The sequence below is a fragment of the Heptranchias perlo genome, chromosome 2 (assembly GCF_035084215.1).
Source record: "Heptranchias perlo isolate sHepPer1 chromosome 2, sHepPer1.hap1, whole genome shotgun sequence".
NCBI classification, from domain to species: Eukaryota; Metazoa; Chordata; class Chondrichthyes; order Hexanchiformes; family Hexanchidae; genus Heptranchias; species Heptranchias perlo.
In genome coordinates this window covers 54,824,719-54,848,193 of record NC_090326.1, presented here as the reverse complement: position 1 = coordinate 54,848,193, position 23,475 = coordinate 54,824,719, and the positions used below count along the sequence as shown (strand labels likewise).

Below are 23,475 nucleotides of genomic sequence, written 5' to 3'. Positions count from 1 at the left end.
TACCGAACCCCACAAGTAATAATACTTCTGGCAATCAAAGTGGTTAGAAACCTGTTGTATCCACAAAACAAAAGCAATGGAATAAGAGCAGAAGGAGAAATAAATTCCCAAAGTTACTGTCTGAAAAGTGAGCTTTGCATTAGGATTGATCAGAAACCTCAGATTTACACAATTTTCATCTTTTGTGGAGATAACTTTGAAAGTTACAAAACAAAAAAGCCAACACAAATATGAGATATCTGTAAACCAAGGCAGAAATATTTTGATTAATTCAATAATTGGTAACTATGTTTCTAACACAAAATGGAATCTCCCTCACATCCGTTGCCTAAATGTTAACACTGTCGAGCTGTATACATTCCAAAACACTGCATGAAAAAATATAAAACAAAAGGGTATGAGAATCCTACCTGTTTTGGGATCCACAGAAAAGTATGGCTGTCCCTGCAGGATACTGTACACCACCCTGGCACTGTTTCCATACGTAGGATCATCAGCGTCTGTAGCCGTTATCTGAAGCACAGAAGTACCTGCACACAGACACAGAGACAAGGACACCATGAAAAATGTTCACAAAATGACTCATTGTCATTTGGAAGACAAGGGAGTATTACTATATATTTGAAAGAAGAAAAGAAAGACTTGCATTTATACAGTGCCTTTCATAATCTCAGGATCCGCCAAAGCACTTTACAACCAATTAAGTACTTTTTGAAGTGTAGTCACTGTTGTAATGTAGGAAACACGGTAGCTACTTTGGGCACAGCAAGGTCCCACAAACAGCAATGAAATAAAGACCAGATGATCTTTTGTAGTGATGTTGGTTGAGGAATAAATATTGGCTTGGACACTGGGGAGAGCTCCTCTGCTCTTCTTTCAAATAGTGCAATGGGATCTTTTATGTCCACCTGAGAGGGCAGACAGGGCCTCAGTTTAACATCTCATCCGAGAGACAGCACCTCCGATAGTGCAGCACTCCCTCAGTACTGTACTGGAGTGTCAGCCTGGATTTTGTGCTGAAGTCTCTGAAGTGGAACTTGAACCTATACCCTTCTGACTCAGAGGCAAGAGAGCTACCACTGAGCCACTGACTGACACCGTATATATATATATGTATATACATAATCTCATACAAATGACATTACAACAGTTCTGACGCAAGGTCTTTGACCTGAAATGTTAACTCTGTTCCTTCCTCTACAGATGCTGCCTGACTTGCTGAGCTTCACCAGCATTTTCTGTTTTTATTTCAGACTTCCAGCATCCGCAGTATTTTGCTTTTGATTACAACAGGTCTCACTGTTATACTCTACTATGAGTGCAAGAAAAATAATTTCATGAGGCTTCTTTCCTTTGCACGTTCAATATTTACTGAGGGAGCAGTTGCTCCTCTGGGTCAGCACCTCTGTGACCTGAGAACAAATGCAGCACAAAGCAATATGATGATAACCCTCTATCTAATGGGCTCAATGGTCCCAAAATTAAATACGAGTGGATAGTCTTAACATAGGTCTTTATGAGTAAACAGCATAACACTGTCTGTAATTTAGCAATAATCAGTAACTATACTCAGAGGAGGTGAAAATGTCTGGTGTGTGAAACTTTACTTGAATGTATTTTTATTCTTGGATACAAAATTTATTTTCTTAAGAAACATTTCATATAAAAATTTCCCATTTACCCTCATTTTTCTTCCCAACAATCATGGATTTAAACATGATCAGCTATTACATGATCAACAATAAAACTACATGCTTGCAGGTACCAAATCATCCCTGATTGTTAAAAGATGAGAGGGCTGAAATTCCATGGCTCCAGGGATGCAAAGCTGTCATTAGTTAGGCAAGTGGAAGCAGAATTTGGAGCAGGACCTATTCATGCCAAGTCCCCACCCCTTTTAGCCCTGTCAAAAATTCCTATGGATTTGGGCAGGTGTATTATGGCATTATATAAATGAGGCAAATGCGTCACATGATGTATTTCTTTCATTACGTCCGAGCAACATTGGACACAAGGGACATCTAGCATCGAACATTGCTGAAGGCCCAGGAGGAGAGGATTTAAACATTAAAAGACACTATTCATCAAAGCAATTGCAGAACAATGAATTGCTTTCAGCAAACGAGCCTCCAGAGAAAGCGGCACCATCTTTGAATTTCTTCATGTTTTTGGGCTAGCGATGCTGATTGACTTCCATTGACTTCAATTAAAATAAAAATCGGGAGAGATGTATAAGGGGCGCCTGAATCGATAACGTTCATTTTGCACTATCAAGGTCAAAATTACCTCTATTGTGTCTTATGCTTATAACTACGGGTAGAAACATTTTAGCTCCAATTTTAACTCTGGGCAGGAATCGGTCAGTGGGGGCCCAGTCATGCGTCAAACCACCTCAGATATCACCAGCACGAGGCCAAGGCGATTTTAATGGGTCGTCAAGATCGGGTGGAGCCCAGGGCAGGGGAGGCCTAAACTTTCCCTATGGGGCCCAGAAGTGCACTCCTACTCATTCTGGCTGTACAAGGAAAGTCAAAGTAAGTAATGTTGACCTAACGGGAAAGCCATAACCTTTTCCCCACTCAGGCACAAGGTTAAAATGACAGCTGATGAGGTCATCGGAGTGAGATCTGCATATTTAAAGGAGGACCCCTCCGGTGTCCTTTTTTCCTGCTCAGAAGAGCAAGTTAAAATTGTAGCCTGCGAGAAGAGATCAGGATATTGGTGAGGGAGTCCCACGGACGATTTTAATGCCCACCCAGCTGGTTTCCGCCGGCCAGGAAGGATTAAATTCGCCCCTTTGGTGTAGATCTCTTCCTAATATGATATAAATTCAGCTCCCGTGCAATCATGAATTGGGGATTATACGCCCAAACTACTGTCTCTAGTCATGATCCTCCTGGAGCGGAACCTCTTGATATATACCGGGGATATTTTACACATGTCTGTACCCAGACTATCTCCAGCTTGCAACCATGAAACATAAAACATGATAAGAGGTGCCTGAGATGTGCTACAATGACATTTCAATGCAGATCACAGGATAATATGATACAAGTGTGTAAAATTATAAAAGAATTAGTGAACCAGAATTATAGAACCAGACTGTTTCCAGTAGTTAAGGGGTCAAGTATGAGGGGCCATAGATACAAGATTAAATGTAAGAGATTTAGAAAAAAATGGCAGGAATAACTTCTTTAATAAAGAGTTGTGAAGCTGTGGAATTGTCTTCCAGGATTAGTGGTTGAGGCAGAAACTATGTCAACTTTCAAGATTAGGTGGGATAGGTGGATGAAGGAAAAAGCTTTGAAAGAATATGGGAACAGGGTGGGTAAATGTCATTACAACAACAAATTGCATTTAGTGCCTTTAACATAGTAAAACATCCCAAGACGCTTCACAGGAACATTATCAAACAAAATTTGACACCGAGCCACATAAGGAGATATTAAGACAGGTGACCAAAAGCTTGGTCAAAAGATTAGAATGATTTGCTCGCATGGAGAGTAAATGCCAACAGAGATTGCTCGGATGACATGGCCTATTTCCGTGATGTAACTTTGATGTATTTCCATGTGCATATAGCTCACGGTTATGACAAAGGGCTCCCCTTGAACTTGAATGCCTCCCAACTGGTGAACATTTATCAATGATGTTGTTTCCAACAACGTTCACCTGAGGAAGGAGGAAGCCTCCGAAAGCTTGTGAATTTAAAATAAAATTGCTGGACTATAACTTGGTGTTGTAAAATTGTTTACAAACATTTATCAAGAACAATTGTGGTTCCTACTATAATTGCTTTCCAAAGACAAAGTCTTTTTTAAAAATTTTGATTACATTTTTTGCAGGATCGACTTTTTATTGAGACCTATTTTATTACCCACGCACCAGTTTTTTGCAACACAGGGGGCTTGTTGGATGTTACCTAGGAGAGTACAGTGCTAACGACTTCAGAACCAGGAAGTGCCTGTTCAGAAGAACTGTTAAAATGTTCTTTAAAATCACCAGCCAGTGAACAGTGACTAATTGTTTAACAGGTGTCCACCACTCATATGCATTAATTGTCTTGGCTTTGAGGACATTTAGCATGGTACCCAGCTATCTCCAAACAGAAGTGAAAGCTGCCTCATATATTTGAAGTGTTAAAATATCCCACATGTCTATAATGCTTCCTAGTAAAATTAAGTCACAAGTATTTTTGTTAAAACAAACACATTATTCTGGTTATTAATTTCCATTAGCTTGTGGTATAAATAGAATGATCACTGGGTGACTGAGGCTCATACTTTCACACCACTGCAAAGCAGTTTCCAATTCACAGCAATTCAAATGTGACATAACCTCAGATGCAGGTTCCTATCAGTCTCTGAAACGCAGCAATGTGAGACCCCTCAGGGAGGCCATTTCATATCTTTTAGTGTTGATATGACATGATGTATATCTCCAATGGTGTGTCCGGCCACGTTTAAAAAAAGTGCTCAATGTTTTTTTTGAAGTAGCAGATGGTCCCACCCATGCACTCAAACATTAAACATTTACTGGCCAGGTGCTGAGTTTGACACACATCATATGCATAGAGTTCTCTCCGGTCGTTGGTGTGGAATTTTCGGTTCCACAATATAAATTGAGTGCTGCCTGTTGTGTGAATTGCACTGTGTAGCTACCAATTGTACAATATAACTTCAGCATAAAAGTTATCCTTTAAATATTTTTGTTTGCCACACAATCCAAACTCATAGCTGTCAGTACCTTAAGAATTTCTACCTCTGTCGGTATAATAGCAATCACATATTATGGGCTTGAATACTACAATATTAACTTTAAATGTTGATAAAGTTATTTCGCACACACGTGAAAAACATTTGGTTTAATTCCTCAAGAATTAACGAAAGGTGAATCCATTACAGCAGTATTTTTGCTAAGCACACATGCATGTTTTTATTCCCGCCATTGGGAATGCCAATTATTAATGACAACAAGCATTAAGTAAAGACTGTTTCTACAAATTAATCGTCAACAATAAATCGCTAATTATTAGTTACTGCACAGTGCTTGTGTGTTCTAGTATATTTGATACATTTTGTTAGGAAGGAGGAATGAAGAGAGGCAATATAAACTACAGGGCACAATTCTAAAAGGGGTACAGGAACAGAGAGATCTGGGAGTATATGTACACAAATTGTTGAAGGTGGCAGGGCAGGTTGAGAAAGTGGTTAAAAAAACATACGGGATCCTGGGCTTTATAAATAGAGGCATAGAATACACCAATGCTCAAATTGGTTTCCACCAGGGCCACTCGGCTCCAGACCTCATTACAGCCTTGGTCCAAACATGGGCAGAAGAGCTGAATTCCAGGGGTGAGGTGAGAGTGAGTGCCCTTCACATCAAGGCAGCATTTGACCGAGTGTGGCACCAAGGAGTCTTAGTAAAATTGAAGTCAATGGGAATCAGGGGGAAAACTCTCCAGTGGCTGGAGTCATACCTAGCACAAAGGAAGATGGTAGTGGTTGTTGGAGGCCAATCATCTCAGCCCCAGGACATTGCTGCAGGAGTTCCTCAGAGCCTAGTATCCTAGGCCTAACCATCTTCATCTGCTTCATCAATGACCTTCCCTCCATCATAAGGTCAGAAATGGGGATGTTCGCTGATGATTGCACAGTGTTCAGTTCCATTTGCAACCCCTCAGATAATGAAGCAGTCCGTGGCCGCATGCAGCAAGACCTGGACAACATCCAGGCTTGGGCCGATAAGTGGCAAGTAACATTCGTGCCAGACAAGTGCCAGGCAATGACCATCTCCAACAAGAGAGTCTAACCACCTCCCCTTGACATTCAACGGCATTACCATTGCCGAATCCCCCACCATCAACATCCTGGGGGTCACTGATGACCAGAAACTTAACTGGACCAGCTACAAGAGCAGGTCAGAGGCTGGGTGTTCTGTGGCCAGTGACTCACCTCCTGACTCCCCAAAGCCTTTCCACCATCTACAAGGCACAAGTCAGGAGTGTGATGGAATACTCTCCACTTGCCTGGATGAGTGAAGCTCCAACAACACTCAAGAAGCTCGACACCATCCAGGACAAAGCAGCCCGCTTGATTGGCACCCCATCCACCACCCTAAATATTCACTCCCTTCACCATCGGCGCACCATGGCTGCAGTGTGTACCATCCACAGGATGTGCTGCAGCAACTCGCCAAGGCTTCTTCGACAGCACCTTCCAAACCCACGACCTCTACCACCTGGAAGGACAGGGGCAGCAGGCATATGGGGACAACACCAACTGCACGTTCCTCTCCAAGTCACACACCATCCCGACTTGCCGTTCCTTCATCGTCGCTGGGTCAAGATCCTGGAACTCCTTACCTAACAGCACTGTGGGATAACCTTCACCACACGGAATGCAGTGGCTCAAGAAGGCGGCTCACCACCACCACCTTCTCAAAGGAAATTAGGGATGGGCAATAAATGCTGGCCTTGCCAGTGACGCCCACATACCATGAACAAATAAAGAAAAAGGAAGTCATGATGAACATTTATAAAAATCTGGTTCAAGCACAACTGGAGTATTGTGTCCAGTTCTGGGCACCGCACTATAGGAAAGATGGGAAGGCCTTCGAGAGGGTGCAGAAGAGATTTACTAGAATGATTCCAGGGATGAGGGACTTTAGTTACATGGATAGATTGGAGAAGCTGGGGTTGTTCTCCTTGGAGCAGAGAAGGTTGTGAGGAGATTTGATAGAGGTATTCAAAATCATGAAAGGTCTAGACAGAGTGGATAGAGAGAAACTGTTCCCATTGGCGGAAGGGTCAAGAATCAGAGGACATAGATTTAAGGTGATTGGCAAAAGAACCAAAAGTGACATGAGGATAAACTTTTTTACACAGCGAGTGGTTAGGATCTGGAATGCACTGCCCGAGGAGATGGTGGAGGCAGATTCAATCAAGGCCTTCAAAAGGGAACTGGATAAATACTTGAAAGGAAAAAATTTGCAGGGATAGGGTGGGGGAGTGAGACTAGCTGGACTGCTCTTGCATAGAGCCGGCGCAGATTCGATGGACCAAATGGCCTCCTTCCATGCTGTAACCTTTCTATGATTCTATGATCTACCATGTGGTCACCCAAATAGGACAAGTATAAGCTGTGTAAAATGGGAGGTACGATTCAGTACCTTAGTGTACAAAGTGGAAAATGTGACAGCGATGCAAAAATCCAGCCAGTGTAGGGTAGATTTTCCTCTTCTTTGCCTGGGCAGTGATCTGGTGGAGTGGATCGCCCACCAGTTATAGGAACCACCGTTTTTCATTCCATTAATTTCGTCAGATTACCGGTCATGTAGTGAAGATGAAAATTTACCCCAATGCGTCAGATGCATCTGCCTGATCCCTGGTAGCCAGTGGAGAGAAAGGTGCAGGCCGCTTTGCTGAAAGAGTAGTCGGAGACTTTGTTAATCAGCAATAAATGTTACATAATGCAGGTTTAGAGAAAGACTTTGAGAAATTTTTATGCATATAAATATTTTTTGCTCTTTTTTTTTGAAAGGACATTTGCCATAGATTATTGTGAAGATGAAGAGAACAACATGTTTCAGAACTCATTACTATTTGAGTCCTTCACATTAGACAGCTTATTTCTTTCATCTATCGTGATCAAAATAGGTCAAGATCCACTTAATTGTTAATTAGTAATCAGAGTTCATATATTTCTCTAAAACGTCCTTATGTAACCTTTCTTGCTGATTAACAAAGCCACCGACTACTCTTTAAGCAAAGCTGCCTGCACCCATATCTCTACAGCTACCAGGGATCAGACCGATGCAGCAGACACATGGGACGGGAGGGAGAATTTTAACCTCCACCACCTGGCGGTAACCAGACAGGGGGCACTTAAAATGGAGCAGACTTTTCCACTGCCCTCCTGTCTCCATCCTGCTGACTGCAATTTTAAATTGGAGGCACCAAGGGCACTGGTCCGTTCCCTCGGGTCCCCGGTGGCAGCCTCCTCCCAAATGAAATCCCACTCCTGCTCGTCAACCTCGTGGCCATTCCGACCGGCTTTGGGCAGAGTCTGTCCTGCAGAATGTAAATGAGGCCAGGCCATTAAAATTGGCTGAGCCTCTCCACTGCTGCACCCAGATGGGCCAGTCCTCCTATTAGGCCTGGGGAATTAAATTCAAACCCATGCTGATAGTATTGTTGTCACATATTTGATTTGTAGTAGATCATTTCTCAGTTCAGTGTCTCTGGGCCTCACATCTCCTAAAGTCTGGAGCGCACCTTGTCAAACCTGATATCTAGGGAAACAATCACTAGACCCAGGAATCAAAGCCGAGAAGCCTTACTCTGTACACTGGCTACTGGAATGTATCGCATGCAGCCCCATGATTTTCCTCTCTTCAAAAGTGGATTGAATACTCTTACCAAACCAAACACTCAGGCTTTTGCACTGTCAAATGCTTTTGTTTACAAGATAGGTGAGTTATCAGTAAAATGTAGAACACCCTGAGAAATATTTCTCTACCCATCTCAATGCATAAAAAATAATAAAGGTGTCCCTGTAAGGTCAATGGGATTGAATATCGGGCGGGGCGTATAATCGGCAGGGTATATATCGGGCGGCCGGCCCATATGATGCCACCCTTTTTGCATTACCGCCCAAGGCGAATTCCTACCCCACAATCTTTATCGGTAAAAAATGTCAATTAGCAGAAAAAAGTTATTTGCTCTGAAGGAAATTAGCATTCATTCAAAAGCAGTTTGGAGATAGCTTTTTCAGAAATCTACACTATGCTGAAACCCTGGTGCTTTCAGAAGTGAATGCAGGGATACATTGTCCCAAGAAACTGGCACATTAATGATACCGATCATCATAAAACAACTATAAGACCATAAGAAAGCATGGAATGAGAAAAGGTAGTTCTTCCACAGACCATGCAGAATCAGACAAAGCTGTAATCAAACTGTACGACACTCTGCTCAATTCACACCTTGAGTAGTGTATCCAGGTCTGGTCACTGAGAAACAAGGAAGACATTCAAGCACTGGAGGCAGTATACAGATGAGCCAGAAGGCTGCTCTCTAGTGTCAAGGGTCTGAGTTATGAGGAAAGACTGGAGAGATTTAGGCTTTTCAGTCTGGGAGGGAGGTGTCTGAGCGGTCAAAGATATATTAGATAGTAAATAGTATAGAAAACTATTTTAACTTAATTAGTGGGAGTGGGACAATAGGACACAGACATATACTAGTAAAATATAACCTTAGGACTGATATCAGGAGGTTCCCCTTCATGCAGAGAGTGATCGACACTTGAAATGGAGTGATGGAGGCAAAAACCCTGGAATGATTTCAGAAACAACTAGATGCAGCAGTGGGGTCTGTAAGGTTTTTCTGGATGGAAGAATTAAAATGAGCTGAATGGCCTTATTCATCTGGAGATATATTGTGATCCCATCATGGATACTGCGCCATCTACCTAATCTCCAAAGGAAACATTCTGCATCAATACTCACTGTTACACCAAAGTAATCAAGGAAAACTCCTGAATATTCAGTTCCTATGGATTAGAATCAACTAAATTATAAATTTATCAGACTTGATGCCTAAGAAGACCTTGAGGGCATCCGCAAATGTCAAATATTCAATAGGGTATGGAGTACAGATTGTTCCTTCATATTACCTGCTTTCCTGTGATGTAAAATAGAATCATCAAGTTTATTCATTGAGCTGCCCAAAAAAAAACTTTCCATTTGTCAAATGTAACTGCCTTTAGACAAACAATTGCAAATAAGGTCTTTTCCCTTCCCCTATAAATCTTGCAGGACTCACATTGCAGCCATCAATACAGTTAAAAGAAACACGATAGTCAAGGTGTTCATCTTGCAAACACATGTCCAGGGTTACAAGAAAGGGAAAATTATTCCAAGTTGTAAAACTACTTTGATAGTGCAAATTAACATAGAAGCCCTGGAATTCCTCGAGTTAGGACCCCACTGGAGTTTGCGGGGTCAGTGGGGTTCGTATGCATTCAATGAGCATTCATTTGCATGGGTCAGACAGGTGTGAGCGCCACTTTGAGCACATCTCTGACATCCACCTGCTTGTGCCTGCCAGAATCGCTGAAGTGTCCATGGATCTCTCTCTTCGAACTCCATGGATGAGGGAACAACATTAAGCAACCTCTGCACGTTTCCCATTGACTTTGTATCTTTGGTAAACCCTCCAATCTCTTCTGAATAGATAAGTTCTTAAGTTCATCCGACCATAATTTTGTTCAGTATCTTGAAATCATAATTAAAGCAGGTTGAATTATAAAGAGGAATGGTTTTGGAAGTATTTTTCCCTTCTGTTGACAAAAATAACAGGTACATTTAAAAATATACCTAGAAGAGCATTAACAGGCTGTAATGTACAACTGTACCAGTATTGTAGCAATAAATCAAAAATCTTCTTGATAAACTGCACATGCTTTCAATATTTCCTCTAACAAGGCTGTGGCATACACACGGTCCTTTCCCTGGTTACCATGTCTGGGAGGCTTAGATTTCCCTTTTGCGGTTCGTGGGCCTAAATCGTAAACGCCTTTATCATCTCATTAAAATACAATGCAAAGAGCAAAACTCCCCCCTCCCCAGTCTTTGCAAATAGGGACACAATACCTGTTGGGATTATAGGATCTGAGTCATATATATTGTTCTTCATAAGAATGCATAAAAAGCCCTATTTATCTGTCGATGGTGCTGAAGGATGTTACTATCAGTCGTCTATGGCAGTGAAGCACACTTGCTGTTGCCTATGCAACTGACATAGCAGCAACCAGCCAATTATATTTGCGTGCTCACAGTAGTGCTATTGAGGTGGAGCTGCCCTTTCACCCAGACTGACAGTAGTTTATTAAGTTTTTTATTGATGTGGATAAGCTTATGGAGCCTCTCATCCATGAACTCCAAATGTTTATCCTTTTTGGTATGTGTCTGTTTTTTCCCTACAGACATCACTAATTACACTGCCGTGCAAGACTGCTTTGCCACTCTCTCATTGGGCAGAGAGTGAGATATCCAGCATAATATTATGGGTACAAACATCATTTAATTGCTTTTGGAGAAATGTCAGGAAGAGTTTAGTCACCGCTTCCATGACCAAAATCCCCAGTGTCCATAATTAATGCTATTTGAGGGAATCAGAGACATCGATGAAACCTGTATTGCAGCTAAAGAACCTGTGGTTGTGGACAGCAGAGGACAATATAGGTTTTTGTTGGAGTATAATGTGGATGGTAATTATATTTTTAAGGGTATATCCATACCAAATCCTCTAAAAGACTAAATTGTCACTGAGTGCACTGACCCTTTTGCAGCACAGAACGCAAATAAGCAGAAGTATAGAATTTGTTGTGCCGATGTTAATAATCATATTGAAGTTTCTTTCTGTAATGACATGTTCCCACCAAAGATTTTTATTGTTCGCATTCCCAGCACAGAGCTTCATGTGCTGCGATTATGTACTGGGAATTCAGTCATATGCCTGATTTGGTGCCCCACAATTACTCACTATTAAAGTATGGCATCCTTCTACAAAATGCCTTTTAAAAAACAATTAAGGAGTTTTTCAGAAAACTTTACCAGATTGCAATGCACCTTTAATGCATTTATCTCACTTTATAGAAATAAAACTGGGGCCCTGGCATTCCAAGAGCCGGAGAGGGCAGAAAGTCTGATTTCTACTGGGGTGGGGTGGGGAAATGAATATGGGATGGAACTTAGTAATGCCGGGATTCTGCCCCATTTAGGAAGGTCAACAACCTTCCATTTGAGGGGAGCTGTGGGCGAATCTTTCACAGATCCCTCACATCAAAAGAGCATGTCCGGCTTGCTAGTTGACAGCTGGCGTGAGTTCCGTGGTGGCCCTTAGAAAGGATTGGTAATTGATCCCATAGAAAGATCGATGACCTTCTCCATTTGGCCCTTTTAATCCTTGCAGGCGTTAGAGGATGGAACCTTGCCACAATTCTAAGGCCTTTCAATGGCCTCTTCATATTGTGGCGGAGTAGTTTGGCACTGCTGCGATTTTTCACAATGCTGTTTAGGAAGGTGTCTCTGATGTGTCATTACAGGCACGGGCGACCCGCCTCGACCACAATAATGACCACATCCCTGGAATTTGCGACAGGATCAGCATCTGTCACGATGGGCGCATGGACATCTTGCTCGCTATTCCTACATCAGTGGAGACGGGACCTCAGAATTACATGGCCTTGGAATGAAATAGAATGACACTATTTCCAGCCTCATTATTAGCTTAGGTAGTTAACAATAAAGGAAACAAAGGATGGAACTAAATTGAGCCAATCTCACTTTGTAGTCACAACAAATCAGCAATAAAATTCCAAGTGGCAATGCTCTGCATAATATTTAATCAACAAACACCTCTGCAGACTGGCAATACTGTGTCGTGGAGTTATCTCTCACCACCCATATTGTTTCTTAACGACACACGAGTGCATTCTGTTAGTGAGCTGTATAATAAAATAAACAAGGAAACCTGATTGTGCTGTAAGTAAAACATAAGACTTAATACTATTCAACGGGCAATCAGGCACTGCAACATACGGATTATTGGAATTAAAGAATGACATTTTCATACTTCTAAATTTTAATAAGGCTGATAGATATTTCAGCAAAAATACATACGGACAAATTACAGTACTGATTATGCAATTGTGTTTGCTTAAGGATTACTGCCGTCACAGCGATGAGTTTTTAAGCCACCTCCCAAACAAAACTTAATTGGCACTTTGCTTTGTTGGATATTAAACAGGCTCACGCCGCACCTAATCCTGGAAAGCTAAGATAACCCTGGCTTCTTTTCTTCACTACAAACTGTCTCCTTAAACCCCTCTCCCTACCTTTTCCACCCTCAACTCCAAAAAGTGCGAGGAGCTCATGGACTTCTTTGTTGCTAAGGTTGAGACCACGGAGGCGATTTTAACTTTCGGCAGACTTCGCACTGGCACAGGACGAGCACTTGCAGGTCCCAGCCAGAAATAGTGAATTAAGGGAGGATAGGGGAGGCAATGATAGAGGGGTGTGTGGGGGGGGGAGGGTGCTCATGGAAAGGCCGGCAGTGGGGTGAAATATTTTTGTGGCGCTAGGAGAAGCTCAAAATTCTCTAACAAAACTTGTACTTACCTTTTAATGTGTGGCTTGCAGCGGTCCCTTTAAGGACCGCAGGTTAGGCTGTTTAACGCCTGGTCCAAATGTGCAGAGCACGCTTCACCCATTGGTACCTTAAAATTGCATTGGGGTCATATATATCTGACTGATTTTGTTTGGGGTTCAAAATTTTGTACAAAATTCTTTAGCTTGGGTGCTGGGATCAGCTATAGCAACTTGCAGAATTGAATTGCAAACTTAAATTTGAATGTAGGATTCAGCTATCGTATCAACTAAAGCGCACCACCCACTTGATCCGACTGCTCAACCCGAAGTTGGTAATGCTTTGTTCCTCGGAGAGTTTCTTTTACCTGTGCCTTACTGCTGGGCTGCTATTTATAATCACAGTGAATGTCACTGTGAGGGATAAATTAGACAGGCACTTACTAATGTTCAAAACATCCATGCACAAAACCAGTGACTTTTATTGTATTTGTAATTATTGGACATAATTTAAACTATAGTTGTTTTTGCATGAAAGCTAATTACGTTCCCTCTCCCCCACCAAAATCAACTGTGCGGGCGTGACTTACAGTACCTAGAGGGGAATTTTATTTAAAGAAAATTAATCATGTTCTGAAGAAGGATACATACCCTAAACCTGATAACCTGTATTTTCTCGCCACAGATGTTCACAGACCAGCTGCATATTTGCAGAAATTTCTATTTTTGTTTCAGATTTCCAGAATGTTTAGTTTTTCCTTTTTATTGGCAATTTTATTTGATATTTTTATGACTAAACAGAGACCTTCCCGCCTGTAACAGTAATGTGCTCTGCACACAGAGTCTATTTCTTAATATTGTAAGACTAATCAGAAGTTATCATCAGGAGATTGGAAACAGATACTGAAGGAATTAGAGACATTGTGGAATAAAAGTTTGCAGCTTAATGACACAGGGGCCCCGATATTACCAGGGAGGCAGGATGGCAGTAGGGGGGGCGACTGGGCACGTGGGTAACCAGCCCAGTAAAATCCGTTCGTTCCCCAGGCGATCGCGGGTAAATTGAAGGCACTTACCATGGCTTCCGGGTTTCCCATCGTCAACCTGCGCAGCGGGCGGACTGCGCACCCGCATCACAGGCTGTCAGCTGGAGTAGCCCTATTTAAAAGGGCAGTCCTCCAATGGCTGCACCTGCAGCAAAGAACCAAAATTATAGAATGGAGCAGCCCAGGGGAAAGGCTGCTCCCAGATTTACCGATGCCTTACTCCAGGTCCTACTGGATGGGGTGAGGAGGAAGAGGGATATTTTCTACCCAGCGGACGGGAGGAAGTGGCCTGTCTCTGCCACCAAGAAGGCTTGGCTCAAGGTGGCAGAGGAGGTCACCAGCAGCAGCAACGTCTCCCGCACATGGATCCAGTGCAGGAAGAGTTTCAATGACCTAACTAGGTCAGCCAAAGTGAGTACACTTACTCATTCCCCTACACTCCATCTTCCACATCACTGCCTCCACCCCACAACTCCTTCTGCACTGCCAACACTACTCTGTCACATCACTTCTCACACCCACTCAAACCTCATCCTCAACTTACCTGCACTTACTCACCTCCCCAATACTCATCCCACCACTACCACTCAACTAAATCCTCATACAATGTCATGGCTCTGTCTCATACTCACCCTCTGATGCATCTCTTTCACGATCAGTCTCAACCAAACCAATGCATTCAGCGGTTGGCCACATCACCATCCCTCACTCACGCCTCTCTATCCACTTATAGGAGAAGAGAGCCCTGAATGCACGGGAGAGGGCGAAGACCGGAGGGGGGCCATAACATCTGGTTGTCCTCACAGACGTGGAGCAGGATTCTCTTGAACTAAGCCGCACCCTCGAGTGCCTGTCCGTCGGGGACGCCGAGACTGCCACCCGACAAACGGCTGGTGACAGAACTTTAACATTCAGCACTCACAATATCAATTGATGTTAACATGCCCTGCCAGCTTCAGCACCCTCAACGTCTGTCATCATGCTTAATATTGCCTTCTGTTCTCTTACAGGGCCTTCAGCGACCGCTGTGATGGCGGAGGGCGATTCTTCATAGGACCTGCCAGCATCTGAGGGGGCACCGTCATGTCTCAACAAGCCATCCACCAGCGCAGATACACACAGTTCGGTGGGTCCCCTTCCTCACTTAGTTGGGGTCGCACATGATGATTCACCACATGCATGAGCACGAGCAAACACTGGTGGCAGGGGCAGCTGTGGAGAGTCTGCGTCGGTGAGAGCACTCTTCTCCAGTCTCTGCTCAGCTGGACACAGATGCTGAACCCTGGGGGCCCTCCTTTAAAAGGAGAATGATCGAGGGGCAGCAGCACATATGCGAGGTGCTGGAACAAGTGCCACGCGCACTCTCCACAATCGCGCAGAGGATGGAAGAGTCCAACTCCTGCATGAGTGGAATGAGCACAGGTACTTGAGGGAATCTCTGAGATACTGACACAGGAACGTGAGGGCATCTCTGAGATAGTGTCGCGGGTAAGTGTGGGAATGTCTGCGATGGAGGCACTGACAACGGCCCTTTGGACTCAGGGTGAGCAACTTTCTGCTGCCTTAAACAGGCACGTAGATACTCTGGCACTGGCCTTACAAGGCTTCACACATGCCCTCCAAACTGTCGTCCAACAGGGTGGTAGGAGTGATGTTGGCCTGGCCCAGGGGAGGGATGATGGCTGTTAAAGTAAAATTTAAGCTGTTGGGTTAAAGGCAAAGATGAAGTGACTATTGTGTGCGTGGCTGCGGTCACTGCCCCGAGACCACACTGAAATGCGCTTTGCGCAGACCAGACTAACCATAATTAAAAGCTTAAACATAACATATGACAAATTAGTGTACTACTAAACAAAATGGACTCTACTAAACAAAATGGATTCTGCTCAAGATGGACTGTGTGAGAAGACATTAAAAAGTGCTGAGCTTGTGTGTTTAGAAAGCTGATTTACAGACTGGAGTTACAAAGACATTTCACAACGAGCTGATAAAAACTACAGAACCAGACTGGATAGACAAAGACCAGACTGTCTTAAATTGATAACAGTTGTTTTAATGTGATTGGAGGTCAATTGTTGCTGTGGGGGCCTAATTGGCTAATGTGTAACTAATCAAGACTAACAATGTAATAGCTGCTGAAAGTCTGTACTTGAAAGGTATAAAAAAGCACGACAACGATTTTGAAGTTGAGAAGGTGGCTGCGTACACTGCGGAGTGTCCAGTTCTTCTCCCAAAGTACTTTGTCCAATAAACTGCATGTTGAATCTTTAAGTCTGACTCCAAGTGGTGTTTTCCCACAACAAATTGGCGTAGTCGGCAGGATCTCACTGCTGGTGAGCTGATCGGTTGGCCTCGATCGGCGAACTGGAGTAGAGATTATTGAACTGTGGGAGTCAGACTGTGCCAACAATGCAGTTAAAAACGGGGGAAAGTTAGGGGAAGTTATGGGACTGTTGGGTAAAAACAGGAACTGATTGCTTGTGCTGATCGACTAAGGACAAGGGAGTGCCTGTCTCAAACGCGCAGCCTTAGACCGGTTGATAAGAGGGGAGATCCCCCACGCAAAGGTCAGGACCATGAAGTGGGCGTAGAGGCGCAAGGGGCACTTAGGATCGTGAAGCACAAGTAGTCAGGGCCATCCGGCATCAGCGAAAGGGGACATGGAAGTGGGGACGCCAATCAAAGCGCTCCCACGTCTCACCCGTTGCCCCCCTCTCAACCAGTACCCACAATGCTGCCTCCTCTCCAGGTGGCCGAGTCTGCCCCTGCATAGGTGCAGGTGGAGCAGTCATTGGAGGGGCCCGCCGGGCATTGAAACCCAGAGGGCGTAGGCCCAAAGCATCTAATCAGTCAGGGCATGAACAAGAGCAACCTGCCACTACCCCTGCTGCAGCCAGAGGGGAGGCACCACGTAGGAGTACTAGTAAGCGTAAGGCAAAGGTTTTGTGAGCACAAAGGGGATGCACAAGGGTGCTAAAGGGTAGTCATGTTTTTTATTTATATTTGCTTTTTGTTAATGGCACATTAAATATTATTATTGTCACCACTACTGCCACGTCTTGGCCATTCTTGACTGGCTTCTGTAATAAGTCCCTTTCATGAGGTTCACCATGAACACCCACAATTGATGCCACCCATTGGGTCGCCCTACAACAGGTGTATGTGTAGTTGCACAACTATTTTGTGCAGGTGCCTGTGGCGCAGCACTGTGTTGTGGAGCTCCACGTGGCAGAGGTGGACGGTGCGCTTGGCGAGGCTGGTGATGTTGCTCATCCTCATCCTGACGGTGTGAGTTTGCGGGGGTCTGTAAAGTGGGTAAATGCATTTGCACAGCAGAGTTTAGGGTATAAATTAAGCATTTTGAGTGGAAAGACAAAGGTGTTGCAGTCAAAACTTTGTCTGAAGTGGCAGAGTGCCCTCCTGCAATAAATGAGCTTTTCCCCCCACCTGTCAAATAATCCTTTGCATCTCCCACTGCCTGCTGGTTGAAACACGTCTGCTCCAACAGGGAGTGTTTCCCACAGCATGGGAAACACGCTGAGGATCCTTCAAAATTGCACCCCTGTCAAAATCTCCACTCAAGGAGGTCCGTCAAGTACCTCAAGTATCTAAATAACTATGTAAAGCAACATCCTGCCGGCTTTAATTGCCAGTGGGAGTCCCGCATTCGGGAGCTGCGCGCGCACCCAAACGGTCACTGGGGAACCCGGAAGTCAGCAGGTTGGAGCCGGGCTCCGAACCCGCTCCGGGATTCCGCCATCTTACAACCCCCCCCGCCCCCAATGCACCCGCTCGGCTATCCAAAAATCGGCCCCAGTATGTTCCCAAATAAGATATATATTGAAATAAATCCTCATACAGAAATTATTAAACCACATGATTTTCATCTTTTAAACTGCCTATATCCTACAACCTATATGGAAGGGCCGTTGGCTGGACTACTCCTAAGTCACAGGCGACTCTGTAAGGGCCAGGAGATGACTTGTTCGAAATCTTCATTTTCCTTGCAATTTGTCTTTGTTATTAGCGCCACCTGATTGGGAACTCCATCAGCACGGTAAATAGTCTTCTGAACTACACTTCAACAAAGTACTTCATTGGCTGTAAAGCACTTTGGGAAGTCCTGAATTCGTGAAAGGCTCTATATAAATGCCAAGTTTGTTCTTTCTTTCTTTCTTTTTGCTGCCTAGCTCATGCAAACGTGTGGTACAGTCACCAAACCTCTGAATTTCAGTTGTTCGACACTTCACATATTATGAACTAGAAGTTTAAGTGTGAAATTATAGTTCAGAGCCTGCTTCAGAGACATGACGATGCTTCAGCTATTTCAACTGCTTTTGTTATTGAGCCGTTACAAATCAACTAAGTATTTTTACAATTACCAAAGATATTACTGAAGTCAGTGATATTTTCTGTTTTGAAAAACACAGCAGAGTACCAAATGTCTATTCTACAGATGAGAGTGATCATATAAAGACAAAAAGAAAAAGAACAATTTTAGATCATGGTAGCAGTAGTAGTTTTAACTACACAGGGGGTTAGGGGCTAATTTTCACCCCTCCAGGACGGGCAGGGGGCAGGAGTTAAAAATTTAAAAATGGGAAACCTGATCCCAACCTGCCTCCAATGTGCCTACTTTCAGTTTTAACGGAGGCGGGTTGGGGGTTGGGCTGCTAACCTACTATTTTAATGAGGCTGCTTGCCTCAAATTTTACCTCTGTTTCAAATTTAACTCCTGGGGGCTGGGTTTTCTGGGCCTCGGGAAACCCGGCAGCTAAAGGGAGGCGAGAACTGCTGGAACCAACAGGTAAGTGCCTTTCCAGAACTGCTTGTGGGCCAGGAGGACCAGAAGTGCTTCCCCCCGGCCCCCCAGGCAAACCTGTAAACCATCCAGCGATCTGACCCCCTCACCCCTGATGTCTGACCCATGATATCCGACCCACGATATCCGACCCCCAACTTTGTGACCCATGAAGCCCACCCTGCAATCTCCCCCTGATGTCTGACTCCCCCCAACCCCCCCCCGCCCCCGCCGATGTCCGGCTCCCCCCCCCACCGCTGCAGATGTCCAACTCTCCCCCTCCCCCCCCCCCCGCAGATGTCCGACTCTTCCCCTCCAATGTCCGACTGCCTCCCTCCACTCCCCGGCTGCGGCCTGGTGCCGCAGGTCTACACGTCCGACAGACAGCCTGTCTCTCAATCTGGCTGGCTGCAGGTGCTGTCATTAAACTAAACCTCCCTTCCCGCCTCCCCATATATATTGGGGCCTTAGAGTTCTCCCACTTATCCACCTTAACAGTGGACGATTGGAGAATTCCTGTGGAAAGTTACCCTCAAAGTGCATTTCAAACAGCAAATTTGTTGAAGATGGGCCCAATTTGCAAAAATACAATTTGATAATTGTTCAATGCATGTAAGTCTACCTTTCATATGAGCACAGAATTCCAAGAGAGAGAAAAAGAGAGAGAGAAAAGTGAAAGTGATCATAAGATTGACACTGAGCCAAAGAAGGAGACATTAGGACAGGTGACCAAAAGCTTGGTCAAAGAGGTAGGTCTTAAGGAGCATCTTAAAGGAGGAGAGAGAGGTAGAGAGGTTTAGGAAGGGAATTCCAGAGCTTAGGGCCTACATGGCTGAAGGTGCTGCCACCAATGGAGGGGCAAATTATGCTCCTGCGAAGCGCCTTGGGATGTTTTCCTACTTTCTTGGTGGTATATAAATGTAAGTAGTTGTTGTTGTTATCATAGCTAAAAAGAAATATAATTGTCCAGAAATGAAAAATGTCTGCCCCCATATGTCAAACTTCAGCAATATGCCACAATACTAATGTTTGATAGTCAATGACAGTTCTTCATCTGGACCGTAAGCAATGACAGGTTGTTTGACCTTGGGAAGAAACAAAGCCAAGCCCAGACCTGCGCTCACCTGACACTCACACATGCACTTCCCAGCAGGTATTACTACATAACAATCAAGCATGGGACCTCTGGCTCAGTGACTTATTTGTGTGAGCCATCTTCCACAAGGATCCCCTTGGTCATTTGGTGCTTCTTTCTGCCACCATGAAAGCATAAAACTTAAAAAAACAAAACAGCCATTAACTAGCAAAGTGTCTGTGTAACAGTGTATTAGAACATGCAAGTGGTAGGATATGAACTCACCACAGTGGACTGAAAATTGAGAGAGATTGTGCCCTATTTTCTGATAAGCACTTACACCCTGCCAAGCTCTAACACCCAGACACCGAGGAGAAAAATCTGCTCCTGTAGCTTTCTGTATACCATGACAGAGTGTACATTGGCAGAGTCTACTGGAAAAAAAAATCTGCTGGACTATTTACTTTCAACTGGATAAAGTCTGAAGCTTTGAAAGAGTGAATTAATCTCACCTAGACTGTTTTCGGCTCTTTTACAGACATTTGACCATTTCCCATCTTTTTACTCACGCGTTGAAAGGACGGCGGATTGGGGCTGATTGTAATTTGAGGTGCATAACAAGTGGTTGACGGGCAGAGTATCTCCGTCGACTATCCGCTGTTGCTGTCATTGAGTTCCCGTGCCATTTTGAGGCTCGGGCCTAATTTACAAGCAGGTGTGGGTTCCAAATTGATGCTCTTGAGGTAGCTCGATGGTGAGGAGGGAGGGGAATTGGCCGGCTCCTTGCAGGAGAATGGGGGGGGGGGGGGGGAGGGGGACTGATGGGGGGAGCCCTCCTCCTGACCCCACAAAAATAAATTTAATTAAACATCGGCCGTTTACTGAGCAGCCTCCAGCAGTCCCTTTGAGGACCGCTGATTAGGCCGCTCAATGCCGGTGTAAAAGTGCACGCTCTTGACCATTTGTAGCACAAAATTGGAAACGTGGTCCTATATACGTCATAGGACCTCAATTTGCATATTCCAAGTGGTTTCCCATCTGAAACAGGCGGGCCCTCTGGTCGCCCATTTGAGGACCCTCCCAAGGTGGCTGTGGCTGGAGTAAGTGATCCAGCCCTATTTTCAGGCCACTACTACCTGCTTTATGCCAAGCAGGGGCACTTAAAATCAGCCATGGTGAATGTGAATGCAGGACAGAATGGAGAAGGTGAGGCCCAATATGTAATCGAGCCAAATTTCAACTGTCTCACAAAAAAAGGGTAAAAAAAATGGCAACGTTTTTGAATTAAAATAGCACGAGCAGAAGATGCCCAAGTTTGGGCCCAATTGTGCATGCATGACTGTACCTGGCTGTAAGACACGGAAATGGGGAACAACGGCTAGTGAAAGAAATTTCGCTGCACACAAGAAGGAAAAATGAGTCTCAAGTGCCCAATGCACAGGTAGGAGTCTGGAAGCAAACAGTTGTGTCGGAAAATGGAATACCATAGAAGGAAATGCATAGGCATCTTTAATGAATCTAGGGACAATTATGAAATTTATACAAATATATACCTGCTGGTTAATAAACACGTAACAGTACCTACTTTGAAGAAAGAAAAGCAGCAAAATGATGAGATGAAATTCCAGCCTTTCAAGTGATTGCTTTTCAGTGGGTTGCTACGGGTTCTTTGCTGATCTTTTGGACACCAAACTTCAGGAAGATTCACCAGAATTATACCATTGCTTAAAGGGTTGAATTATGAGGTCAGATTGCATAAAGGTGGCTTGTATTTCCTTGAGTTTAGAAGGTTGAGGGGTGATCTAATCAAGGTATTTAAAATGATTAAGGGTTTCGCTAGGGTAGATACAGAGAAACTATTTCCTCTGGTGGGGGTATCCAGAACGAGAAGTTACCCTCTTTATGGACCATTCCTAGATATATTTTTTTACTAATCAAGCACAATTCAAATAGAGCAAGTAGAGTAGAACTGCAACATTAAATCTCTGATTTAGGTCTCAGATGTATAACCACATACAGCGCACTGCAGGGGTCCAGATAAAATTTGAAAAAACAGCTGGATACTACTGACATTTTCAAAGTTAATACATTAAAAACATTGCAATGAGCGTCTACTTTTGAAAGTCATAACTGATTCCTACATGCTTTTTAAAATCTGATTATATCTCTTAGGATTTGCATTATATTTGCATAAAGAGTGCTATTTTACATGAGAAATTAAAGAAGAACAGCACTCTTGGGGGTGATGGTGACCTAAAGAATTTTGCTTTCCAGTATACTTCTGTCATTGAATAAAAATTCTCAGTTGAAGGGCTCATGCACATTAATTCAAGGGAGTTTGATTTCATCTAGCCTGGGGAACTGAGTGAGCTCTGCTGCATCGAATAGGGAAACCCATGTGATGTACATCCATGGCCATCATTATTTTAATTTATTTGGTATTTTTCAGATTTATTGGGAGTTATGTTTGTCAGTTTAAAGGAGACACTGGCCCTGAATGTTAAGAAGAAGGTCCTCCAAGTGTTTTCAATGGGGCCTGGGCTGGGCAGAAGTTCTATCCACTCCATACAAGGTCCCTGGCGTGACAAGTGGATGGGCCAGCAAGAGAGCTTCCACCATCAGAATCCCAGAGCTCCCACCTCCCTTGCTGCCAAAGATCTGGACAAGAAGAAGAAAACAGGAGCGCAGGAATTGCCAGAAGAGAAAAGACTAAGGTCCATCTAGTTTGCCTTCTACCATCCTGGTAGTCACATGATACAGCAATAATGACGAATAATAGCAATCAATCGCTATCAATTAGTCTACAACGGACCCAGACATGACGCGAGGAAAACTCCAGTGGTGGAGAACTTTGGGAAGCATAGATCAAAGGTCAAATGTTCCTTCCAAGCATGCTACACTTACCACATGTCTTGCACAGGCAAAAGTGGAGCCCACTGGGGTATCCAGGTGAGGGTCATGGCATGAAAGACCCTGGAACTAACTTCTACAATTTTTTAACACTGGATCTCTTATAAGTGGGGCAGATGACATGGGGAGCTGCACGTTTTTGGGGAGGGCCCTCACGAGTAGCAACCCCCTGCTACTGTCCGGCATTGTGCCTTCTACCCCGCTTTAGCAGGCACCCAATACTGGCCTCTACTGGGGCGGGTGCCCAAAACATTTAGATCTGCATGACCCCACCATGGCCACGGACACTCCGGCAGGGTCAGAAGCGGAGGTCAGCGGCAGAGTGGAATTCCCGCTTCATCCACTGTCTGTATGAAAGCATGTTGACAAAATTTTTCTTCATCGTATTTGGGGAGGGAGTAGAGCCAAAAATGTTATGTACGACTGTGGACATTATTTTCAAATAGTACAAAGATAGGAGAGCATGGTACATGAAAAAGAACATTCTGCACATC

General features: G+C 44.1%; 1 protein-coding gene across 1 annotated transcript in view; it reads right to left on the bottom strand.

Moving 5' to 3' along the window:
* LOC137339250 (cadherin-18-like) overlaps positions 1-23,475 on the bottom strand; it is a 237,523-nt gene that overhangs the window by 166,193 nt on the left and 47,855 nt on the right. Inside the window, exon 3 of the mRNA XM_068001882.1 lies at positions 411-530. Coding sequence (XP_067857983.1) covers positions 411-530 — 120 coding nt within the window. The remainder of the gene's footprint in view (positions 1-410; positions 531-23,475) is intronic.